The sequence below is a fragment of the Megalobrama amblycephala genome, linkage group LG19 (genome assembly GCF_018812025.1).
Source record: "Megalobrama amblycephala isolate DHTTF-2021 linkage group LG19, ASM1881202v1, whole genome shotgun sequence".
NCBI lineage: Eukaryota > Metazoa > Chordata > Actinopteri > Cypriniformes > Xenocyprididae > Megalobrama > Megalobrama amblycephala.
The window spans coordinates 7,467,765-7,480,202 of record NC_063062.1 but is presented as its reverse complement, the minus strand read 5'-3'; the positions used below and the strand labels follow the sequence as shown (position 1 = coordinate 7,480,202).

At 37.3% G+C, this 12,438-nt stretch overlaps 1 protein-coding gene across 8 annotated transcripts in view; it reads right to left on the bottom strand.

Annotated features, from left to right (window-relative positions):
• fgd4a (FYVE, RhoGEF and PH domain containing 4a) overlaps window positions 1-12,438 on the bottom strand; it is a 61,602-nt gene that overhangs the window by 8,068 nt on the left and 41,096 nt on the right. For 7 of the 8 annotated variants that reach the window (XM_048168873.1, XM_048168869.1, XM_048168870.1 and 4 more), the window contains 6 exons: window positions 6,201-6,612; window positions 3,056-3,145; window positions 2,835-2,980; window positions 2,588-2,744; window positions 419-557; window positions 281-339 (listed from right to left, as the gene is read on the bottom strand). In XM_048168873.1, coding sequence (XP_048024830.1) covers window positions 281-339; window positions 419-557; window positions 2,588-2,744; window positions 2,835-2,980; window positions 3,056-3,145; window positions 6,201-6,612 — 1,003 coding nt within the window. Of the gene's footprint in view, window positions 1-280; window positions 340-418; window positions 558-2,587; window positions 2,745-2,834; window positions 2,981-3,055; window positions 3,146-6,200; window positions 6,613-12,165; window positions 12,352-12,438 lie in introns of those variants that run through there. The other variant, XM_048168875.1, reaches the window with a different exon arrangement.

The window sequence follows — 12,438 nt, the reverse complement described above, 5'->3', positions numbered from 1 at the left end:
ATCCCATTGAGCAGTCACATGACTTTTTTGATGCGCATCGAGGAATTTATTCAGTAAAAGTGTTGATGCGCATGCGTTTCTTATCGGATAAAAAGTGTATCCGCCTCAATTCAGCGCATATGTTTTTATGCACATTTTTAAAATTAATATACATCTTGCCGTTTCAATCCAATGTTTTTTATGCAATATCCCAAATGCACATAAAAATAGGTGGATGGAAGCACTGCTAATGAGAGAGAGACATAATATAGAGATTCAGTTGTACAGGAAAAATACTCACCGTTTTCTTAATGGCAGTGTTGGAATGAGTGGCAGCCATGGAAATAATCTCTAAAGACTCTGCAAAGACAAAGATTTCGTATTTAAGAAAGGTCAAGTTTAACGTCTGTTTTGGGAACCTGTTCACTCCTGAACTCACTTTCAGCATCCCGCCGGTCTATGTGATCCTGAGGAAGTTTCTTCAGATAGTCTTTGAGCAGCATCTCGTAACGTGGCACTCTCTGAACGGGCTCCAACATGTGGTTCTGCAGCGTCAGACTGCCACATACTTCTTGACTCTAAACAAACACACACACATGAATCAACAAACACTAAAAAAGGCAAAAACTTGTGAAATGTTTCGAGAGCGTTTCTCAAAAGCATCCTAAGCAGATTGTACAGTAGAACCATTGGCTCCAATGAACCATTGGCACTCTACGATCAACTTAGCGTACAATGCTTTTGCGAAATGCAGCCCTGGTCAATTAAATCCGCCACAATTTAAGAGGTTTTCGCACCGGGTTGTTATGGAACTCAGTTATAGAAACTAGCCACCAGGGAGGTACCCCGAGAACTAAATGTTTTCCTAGGGCCATTTTCCTGGTTGCATTCGCACCGCCAATAGGAACTCTGATGTAAGCCGGCTGGCAGTGATGTCATTTGTCAAGTGCAGCATTCAACAACGTCAACAACGCCATAGCGGAAAGGTTGAGAAATGTCTGGACTTTGGCATCATTCGTCCATCTATCGCTGTTTTCCATGTTTGTGGAGTCAGTTCATTGAGTAAGTATATGTAAACTGTGTGTTTGCATGTTTTTTTTTTTTGTTTTTTTTTAATGGCAGGTTTAAAAATGGTTTCATAGGACGTGTTCGACCAATCAATGTACACTTACGTCCATGGTAGTTCCTATTGTGCTGGGTTACACTGTGTCTACGCCTGATGTGGTGGTTGACGCGTCGCATTGTGCCACAACAGCTAGAAGCTGTCTACACTGGACGAGACAAACTAGCCATTGCAAATCCATTTGTCCTTCCTATGAAAAGTATCGCAAGTGCTTGGAGTATGTCATAAATAGAACGAGGCATCAGTTTACTGTAGGGGTTTTGTCATGTCACGTGGCGCCACATCCAGTGTAGACAGCATCACTGATTATAATGGGTTCTATTGTCTTTTGTAGCGTTGCATGGCTCAGGTCCGGTGTAGACACGGTGTTAGAACCCAACTCTGAAGTAGGAGCTAATTTAGTCCCCCGAAAAGGCGTTCCTATAACTGAAATCGTTTACAGTTCCTATGGTGTGAACACACCAAAACGCGGGTACTTCTGCCAATAGTTATAGGAACTATAAAAACGTTCCTCCGGTGTGAAAGCCCCTTTTGTCTATTTTGAAATTATTGGTGGTAGTTCTCCCTTCTAAAATCTACCAACATCCTTATCAATAAATATATTTAAAAAAATTGTTTTCAAATAATTTTGAGTTTTCATTGAGTTTTGACTATATATTTTGTACAATAAATCAACTTAAAGGTCCCGTTTTTCGTGATTTTTTGAAGCTTTGATTGTGTTTATAGTGTGCAATATAACATGTGTTCATGTTTCGCGTGTAAAAAAACACAGTATTTTTCACATAATTTACTTATCTGTATACCGCTGTTTCCACTGTCATAAAAACGGGCTGATGACTTCCTTGTTCTATGAAGTCCCTCCTTCAGAAATACGTAACGAGTTCTGATTGTGCCAGCGGTTCCTGTGTTGTGATTCGACAGCAGCTTAGCGGGTTATATAATGTGGAGATGCACGCGCTCAGTGTTATTGTAAACATGTCTTTAATTTTACCCTATCAATTTGAGCCGGAATCAGACCCGGTGATTGGACTGCGGGATGAAAATAACAGCGTTTCGACGACATGGCGACAAACACACTCTACAAACGCAACTCTTGTGTATTCCTGTGGGCGGAGGTTAGTCAAAAAACTGTTTTAGTGACGTCATTAAAGAAGGAAGTAGAGGGATGTAGTCCAAACTGGCCGTTCGATGTAGGCGACTTCTGTTAAATAAAATATCTTGCTTGGCATTGAACTTTGAGCTTTAAAATTTTACAGATTTTATTTATACTCTAACAACAACATTACACACTAACTAAAGTTTGAAACATGGGATCACGAAGAACGGGACCTTTAATTTCATCATTTAATTACACTGAATAACACTGAATTTCTCATTTGATATTAAATTGTATTATATGATTTAATCCTATTGGCATTCCAGTAGTTATCCAGCTCTCTGGTTGAAAAGAACTCTCAGTTTAAGACTACATGCATCAATTATCACCTGGATTTCCAGAATGATAGCTTTAAATGGAGGTGATCGATCTGTCCATTGCTTCAGCAGATCCAAGGCATGATCAAAGTTCTTCACATACTCAGCATACATCTTCAGGAAGGGCGTGAGCTTCTGTAGGATGTCCCCGATGCGAGGTGTTGACGTCCTGGAGGAAAAGTCTCAGAGCATTAAGACCATATTTCTTCCAATTAAAACCAAAACGGATGTCCACAAAGTGAGAGTGTGAACGTCTTACCATTCTCCCATGCGTTTTTCCAGGTCAGGGAGAAGGAACTGGCTGTGGAAGGCATTAATGGAAGAGATGTTGGAAAAGATTTTCATCACCACATCCACGGGGAATGTGTCTTTTCTTGCCTCTTCTATCAGCTTGGCATAAAACACCTGCACAGCAGGGCCAGAGTTAGATGAGGTATGATCTGTGAGCTTACTACTATATTTAAAATGTGTCAGACTTACCTTATCTAACAAGTTGAGTCGTGCAACATAGGCCTTCTCTGTCTGCAGAAGTTCATTTGCTATCTTGTAGAGCTTCTGCTCATTGGTTTCCTAAACAAAAGTGGTTCAATTTTAACTTGAATACTGCATTAGATGCAAATGACAATCATTTTTTATCTCTTTGTATCTTTCTTTGACCTGATGTTTCATGCAAATGTTGGTGTTAAAGATCGCTGAGGGTGAATTTCACGAATAACATCATATTTAACACCAAAAATAAAAAAGCAATTATATTATGCCTAAAATATAATTATAACCATCAAGATGTTTGGATAGTGAAACTCTTTAATGACAATTTTCCCAATTCCCATTACTGTAATGTGTCCAGATACTTTACCTTTGAGTTTGTTATAATTCTTATTATTATAAATGGTGATTCACATTAGATTCTCATTACTGTAATACTCGTGTCCATTTTATAAATAAAAAAAAAAAATCTTGATAATTAATAGCAGTACTTCAAATGCCAGTGTCATTTATATACTTTTCATATTTAAATGGTAATGAAAATAATGTCACAATTTAAATACTATATTAGTCTTTTAGTAAAATATAAATTCAAAATTTTCTTTAGATTTTTTTTGGGGTGGAACATGACCTTTATTCACAATCAAAACGTTTTTTTCACATTTTACACGAGTTTGTTTTTTCAAACTTTTCCAACTCTTCTCGAGGCACTATAAATAATTCAGATTGTGTAAAGTTCTAAGCTTTGACTTAAATTATGCAAGACATTTTTGTTGCATTTTGCTGAGAGGGAACTAACACTGTAGATGTCCTTTGGTGTGACACCCAGCTCAGCACAGCAGCTCACATGGCTGAAGGGAAACAGAGCTCTGAACATAAAGGTCAAGGGCAAAGCCAATTCAGAAGTTGACTCCCACTCCACCTACATTCCTCACCTCACCATAACATTTCTTCCACCCTCTTTCTCTCTATCACACCCATACACAAATGAACATCCACTGGCATACACGCACTGTGCACGCTGAAGTCTGTTAAAGGAACTTCCTGATGCACACTGACCACAAACATTGCTAGTATCTGCCTGTCAGCACTCTGAAGACACATAGCCTGTTTTTTTTTTAGAATCTACAACCTCAGCTCATAAATAACCTTTGAACTGTTTCGGACACCACTTAGCTGATGAAAGAAACCAACTAACTTCCAATATATCCAGCTTTTGGCACTGTTGACTGCAATTCAAAAGAAGCGTATTGTTGAAAAGTAACACAGAGGACAGGAAATGAAAGAATGGATGAGAGGAAACATGTAAAACCAATGAAAGAGGTTCTGGCATGGACAGTGGAATGCTACTGATTTCAATCTGATTTCTGACTTGAATCATAATCACACCATGTTCGTTCGATGGCCAGAAGAGAGCCTGGTTTCTCCCAAGGTTTTTTTTTCCCGTCTCCATTCTGTCACCTGAGTTTGGGTTCCTTGCCACTGTCGCCTCTGGCTTACTTAGTTGGGGACACTTAATATTCAACATTTTTGATTTGACTGTACTGACACTATTCAATGAGAACTGAACTGAGCTGGACAATGACATCACTGTTTTCTGCAGAACTGCTTTATAGATGAAATTAACTAATTTAATAATTGAGGATCTTTACAACGAAACTGAATCAACACTGAACTAACTTCAGCTGAACAATGACAGTGTTCTTTAGAGCTGCTGTACAGCTGAAATGAACTGTTTGCATCATTGAATCATTTTCCTGTTATCACTGTAAAGCTGCTTCGAAACAATCTGTATTGTATAAAGCGCTATATGAATAAAGGTGACTCTGAAGCTTCACACATGTTCACATTCACAGAAAATCTGGTCTTACATTTTATTAAAGGGTATTTTATTTGACTATTTATTTTTATTTTACACACACACACACACACACACATATATTATATATATATATATATATATATATATATTTATTTATTTATTACACACAAAGTAAAACATTCAGATTAATATTTAAATTACTATTAAAATAATTAAAACTACAAAATAACACAAATGGAAGTATATGAATTATAAAGTGACCAAAAATATTATTAATAATAAAATAAATAAAAACAATAAAATATTTTAATTCATATTAAATAATTAAAACTATGAAATAACACAAATGGAAGTGAATTATGCAGTGACCAAAATTGTTAAGACAAATAATATTATAAATAAATATTATAAATAAATATAATAAATATCATATATATTATTTACGGTTAACTACAGTAGTATGCACTGCATTATGGGTATTTTTATAACATTTACAGTAACTTACAGTATATGGGAATTTACAGTACTTTACTGTTTACACAAAAGCAGTAGTGCTACTGTAAATGAAGATGACTTTAGTGACCTAAAATGTTAGACAAATCTGAAACCATCTTATATTTGAGTTTACTCTTTTTCTAGATTCAAGCACTGGACATTCTCTTAACCCAAATTCATGAGGTGCATGCTGGGATGCTTTTTAAATGCCACTGGAAATGTTCACGTGTATGCTGGACGCTTGCTTTACTTTCTTCCTTTTTTAAATATTTAACTTTTTTAACAATTTATTGACTACATGACTAAGCAATCTAAGCATAAGCTTTTAGGTTTTTAAGACCATAAGAAACATTTCAGTCAATTGTGTCAAAACTTTTGACTGGAAATGTCAGGCACTATATCTTCTAGCAGATGTTAAGTTAATTTGCTTAATAAAATGATAAAAAAATAGATTTAATTAATAATGTTAATATATAGCAATTGTTTTTAAAAGCAATGAGGCAAAAAAACAAAACAAAACCAAAAGCATTAAATCCATCTGCAATGTTTTCTTTAGAGGAAGTGAAGACGTGGTCTGTAAGACTAAAGGTTAAATTAAAAAAAAACAGGCTCTAATGTAAACGTCAGCACGTAAATCTAGCGGATGAGACAGCACATTGCTCTGCCGGGCCTGAGGTGTCAAATAACTTTCAGTGTGACAGTGTCACTACCCACTCCATAAACACACTCACACACACACACTGACAACATCTGAGCTGATCTTTGCTGTATTATGGCAAAGCATGCCTCACCAATCCTTTCAGATAACAAAAAATATCTTACCTTCTGCTCGGGGATGCTGTTCATTACAACATCATGCTGCTCTGGTGCTTTCCTCTCCTGCTCTTCAGTCTGGTCTATGTCAGCATGAGGCATATCTACTGATTCCTCGTTCATAATTGCCCTCTTAGCCATATCGGCAGCATCTCCGTTCAGCAGTCCCTGCGTGTCTATCCTCACGACCGGAACTGTATCGTTCTTAACGCCATCCATGTCCTGATCTCTGTCCTGGTCTCTGTTCTTCTGTGCTAGAACCCCATTGGGGGGTTTGAGAGCATGGCGTGGGCTGTTCGCGCCAGAGCCGGAGTCTGTGGGCTGCTCCGTCTGTCTCTGGTAGCTCTTATGAGGCGGGCTGGAGTTAGGAGATCTGCTGACCTGCTTCAGAGGAGCGCCCTCCCTCCGACCGTCTGTGTGACTGTGAGCAAGAGAGAGAAACAGACAGAGTAAAGGAAGGTCACCTTCTTCAGAGTCAGAGAACTCGCCTGTACTCACCAAAAAACTTTTACGACGAACAGTACTGGCGTAAAAAAAGAACAGAAAGATGCAGAGAAGAAGAGAAAGATGTGCTGTGCATGAGAGTGTGATGATGTTAAAAATTAAGTGTTGAACAAACTTCCTCTGTCTGCATGTGTGCGTTGCAGGGGACGTGTGAATGTGCGGGTCAAGGGAGGAGTGGAGGAAAAGAGGATAGGAGGAGGATGGGAGGAACAGGGAGGGTGAGGAGAGGTAGACTCGGCTGCAGAGCGTCCCATGAGACACGGCTGCCCTACTTCAGAATACATGCCAACATGCAAGCGAGCACACACACATTTACACACTCAAGAGAGTGAGACGGTCTTCCTCTTTTGAACAAAATGCTTTCAGGAACAGTGGAAGCAAACTATAAAATATGTAAGAGATCATGTACAGTGCATCCAGACAGACTAGTCACGCTTTTATTACCCCAAAGGGGTTTATTTTGTGATAATGACCGGCTGACTGTATATGATCCCACTATTACACAGCTGCTTACTCAATAAATAAATAAATGGACATGAAAAATTGATTCAAGCTGAAATTATTTTACTACATGAGAAGAATTCATGATCCGTTCCATCAAATTGAGTGACTTTGGCCAGAAAAATATTAGGGATGCACAATATATCGGCCACTATATCGGTATTGGCCGATATATATGTTAATTTTAATGTTATCATTATCGGCCCAATAATAAAATTTGGCCGATATGTTAAAGCCGATAAATAATGGATTATTTCCTCCAGCTGAGACATTTCAGATGCACACTGTTCGCCATGATGGTTTTGAATTGCTTGAAATATGATTGGAGTCCCTTCAAAAATGAAAATACAGTTAAGTGCAACACGTGCAGCGCAAATCTGTCATAAAGATATAATATAACATTATAATTGTGTGCTTGGGACATGGCTTTTTAATGGTGAGACTTTTGTTCTTGTATTCAGGCCCTCAAAAATTATATAAAAATTTGGATTTAGATTTATCGGCCAATATATCGGCTATCAGCTTTCAAATATAAAGAATTATCGGTATCGGCCAAAATTTTCCTATCGGTGCATCCCTAAAAATATGTTTCATGCACTTAATGAAAAGGAAAAGTCTCGGCTTTCTAATTATGTAATTATTTAGTTTTGACCCCAATTCAAAATATGAGATATACAACATATTATTACAACATAAAATATATTATAATCAAGACAACCGGTACACACCACATCAAAAAGCGTCTAATTTTTGCAGTAAATAAATGAGTTAACATTTATCGTATAGAAAGCTGAGACTTTGTTTCTTCAAAAAAAACAAAACAAAACATAAAACCAGTTTTTTCTTAGAACCGCAACTCCACAAATGCCTCATTGCGACTTCTGACTTAAAATGATCAAGTCACATATAGCAATAAACCAATAAGTATTCCAGAGAGCCGCGTAATAAGAACACTTGACTGATGAATAATAAATAATAGGGATGCACAATATAGAAATTGTGACAATAACAATAATACATATTTTTGTTATGGACATGATATTATTTGCTTCTAATATCATCCTAATCAGACCAATACTGATTATAATATGAATAAAAAAATATATATATATCATATTAGCGATATGGCCACTGATATATTGTGCATCCCTAATAATAATCAGAACTCCACATAAGTAAACTGTAAAAACATGATCCATTCATAACTTGATGTACTGTAAGAGGTGCATAAACCGAAAAAAATTAAGCCACAATATAAGGATTTGTGGTTCATGCACACACATACACACACACACACACACACAAACAGATATCCTGCACCTCCAGCTGTTTCCCTGTCTACGGCCCACCTGCCCTTTAGATCAGATAGCGTTTCCTGTGAGATAGAGAACAGAGATGTGGATCTGAGGGTACGGAGCACCACAGTGAACACTCCAGATTACAGACGGCTATTAATATACTGTTGAGCTCTGGACTGCTGAGACGGATTACTATGTGCTAATATATTGTTCAGTGTTTCACTCAAAACATGTCAAATCTGTTCCATGCAAAGATCATGTGGATGGCTAACAAAATCTAGGTCTTATTAATCTGGTATGATAAAATGTAGTTACATGCGAGGCAAAATTATGCTATCAAATGAAGCCACACAAGTAGGGCAGTATGGATTTCATTGTTTTTTTCCCATGAGGTTGTAAACCAACCCCCCTTGCAGTTGTCTGGGGTCATGGCTCTTCGTTCAGCGTTCATAAGTACGTTTTGGACCAGGCCAGACAGCTGCAAGAGTTTCAGACCCCGGTTTACTCCATCAACCCATGCTCTTTCACTTCGCTGCAGAGCTTACAGGATGAATTCCTGCACAGATTTTGACCCACACACAAAACAATGCATTGAATGGCAGGCAAACAGGATAAGGGCTTGCAGGGATTTATTTGTGAGGAACTGGGGTTAATGGTCAGTCCATTTTGTTATGGTGGCCTTATGGTTTCATATGAGCTTGCTCGGTGACTTGACTACACCAATGCTGAGTTACAGACTTATAGCAGATGACTGTAGTAAAGCAGATGCATTATACTGAATTTATCATGGTTAAGGGGTGCCATTAGTGCTTAAATCCACATAACACTGGTAATGGTAAAGTGGCTCATATATTTCATAAAACAGCAGCAAAAGCAATAAGAAAGAAGGCATCAATGTTTAATAAATAATGCATTAATATTAAATCACAATAAACAATTCTTCTGCAAATAATATAGTTAAATAAATTAGCCTAAGTGTAGGCAGTTTATGCAACGTACTGATCAAAGATCACTCTATGAATAGTGCAACTTGGTATTAATATAGAATTCAAATCATATGTGTCTATAAATACATAAAACTAACCAACCAACTTATTTGGTTCTATGGGACCATAAGTGTCCTTGGAAATTACTTGAAGAGACTTTCACAGTTGTTCTGCTATAGAACATTTACACAGAGTCGTGCCTCAAATTTGATTTTGAAAACTGCTGTATGCTTTTAAAACATATGACGCTATTCCTTAAAACCTAAGAGACATGCCAGTTAAAAAAAAGGAAAAAGTTCATTTGACAGGTGAGTAATCACGTTTAGCCTATTTTCTAAAATCAAAATAAAACACCTCAAAACTGCAATAAATCAAGGTCGACACAACAGCCTCTTAAACGTCTACAAACACAGACACAGTCTCAGTTAAAGGTGCTAAAGAGGATGTTTTATACATTTTTGCAATATTACTTGAAACTGTCTTTACTAACTGATAAAAGACTATTTATTAGGTGCACTGAAAGGAATAATATTAATATACATCATCTGTGCACGAGGTAGGGCCTTAAAAACATCAGCCAATCGATGATCGCGTAAACGATTGGCCCTCTGGCTTGTCAATCACTGCCATGACGTTCCTTGTGAGAGACGTGCTCGGCTGCGCGCTCCAGTAACTTTCCACACTCTACAGGTGTCGCATGCAATGTTTTTGTCAGGAGACAGGAGTAACAACTGCAGATTATGAGTTACCTGCGGTGAGTCCGACATAATGAATCCACTAACACGACACAGCGAATGCCGGTGGTAAACACTTGTGTTCCAATACTCGTGCACGAGTTTTGGGAGGCGTTCCCTCGAAATGACCTGTGAAGGAGGGGGGTTGTTCTTACGCATGTGCTCATTTCAAAAACTCAGTAACGGTCTTTGGTTTCTCAGTCGACGAAAAGATCCTCTTTAGCACCTTTAAGCGCTAAGTGCTCAAAAAGGAAATAAATAAATCAATATCCTTCTAAAAAGGTCCCTTCAATATAACGGCAATAAAATAATGTTAAGTAAAATTAAATAGTCAAAGCCTACTTGCACTGGACATGCTGGTTTCGGCCTCATCACTGGCTACAGCCATGTCCTCATCTCATATATGAAACATCTGTGATGCACAAGGGTTTAATTTGGATTTGTCTGTGCACAAGTTCCCGCTGATTGCTTTACCACTGCAGACGGCAGCGGTGGAGTAAAAATCATCAATTGTGTTCTATGAAGAAACAAAGACAACTACATCTTGGATGCGCTGGGGGTAAGCAGATAAACATCAAATTTTCATTTTTGGGTGAACTATCCCTTTAAGTAAAATTAAATAGTCAAAGCCTACTTGCACTGGACATGCTGGTTTCGGCCTCATCACTGGCTACAGCCATGTCCTCATCTCATATATGAAACATCTGTGATGCACAACTGTGCACAAGATTGCTTTAATGCCCTGTAGATGGCAATATCACTTATTTTGTAGCAGAAATAAACTGCTGCAGAAAAAGTTAGGGGTCATGCAAAATGTAATGAGTAATTGCATTACTCATCACAAATGTATTGGAGTAAAGTGTACATATTAGAGAGTAAAAGTTGCTAATATCTTTCATACTCAGTAAAACTACAAAGTAGCCAAAAAGATACTCAAGTACAGTAACTAATTACATGTACTCAATGATGTAGAATAACATGTGGAAGTCTCTTCAAGTAATGTCAGCCACAGACCTTAAAGGGATAGTTCACCCAAAAATGAAAACCATGATTTACTTACCCTCAAGCCATCCTAGGTGTATATGTATCTTCTTTCAGATGAACACAATTGGAGATATCGTCCCCTTGGAATTATAAGGTTCTATTTGACATTCTATTTGAGTTATTCACACATATTCTTATTCTGTGACAACTTATTTACATTATGTGATGTTTTTTTTTAAATGTTATGTACTTTTTGGGACTTTTTATTTAGAAAACAAAAAGGTTCTATCTACACAGTCGAATGGAATGCAAAAACTTTGAAGCTCAATATCTCAAAACTACTTGGAATGCAGATAGAACCTTATAATTCCAAGGGGATGATACAGTATTGAATCCCCTCCCAAAAAATGCATCCATGCCTTCATGAAAATAATCCATACAGCTCCATGCGGTTAATAAAGGCCTTCTGAAGTGAAGTGATGGGTTTTTCTAAGAAATATATCCATATTTAAAACTTAATTAACTATAATAACTAGCATCCGGCAGACGTCCATAAGCATCGATTTGTGGCGGGAGAGTAACCACTGACCCAACACATGACGCAATGATGAACACGGAAGCGCAGAGGATAGAGCAATACAAAACACCGTTCTAAAGAAGTCTAAAATGTTTAAAAGAAGATAATCATATACATGGTTTGAGTTTGAGTAAATCATGGGATAATTTTAAACTCTTAAAAAAAAAAAAAAAAAGAAATTCCACAGGGAGCCAATGGTGAATTAGCCTTCCAGGTTGGCCTACAAATGACTGAACCGCTCTATTGGCAGTGAAACATAATGTAGAGCAAGACTAGTAAAGTAAAAGAAAATTCTTTGCACCTTGCTGAAGTACACCAGCTTTAAGCACTTTCACTTATAGTTGTACCCGAAAAAAGATGGCTAGACATAAATTGATAAATGAATCTTACCTCCTGTGCTGAAGTTATCGCACACAAAATTAAATGTCTCATACAAAACCAGTTCTTTCCACAATGCTTAGGAAACACTAGATTGTACACTGGACGTTAAAGTTACAACTAGCTTCTGCTTTTTTAACTTCTTGTGTAATCACAAAGAAGATATGTGTGTGTTAATATTTCTGTTTTTACAGTACTGTTTTTACAACCTTTGTTCTTTCAAAAACAGACAAACAAACAAAAAAGATATCTTACTGACCCAAAATTCTGAATGGTAGTGTACTC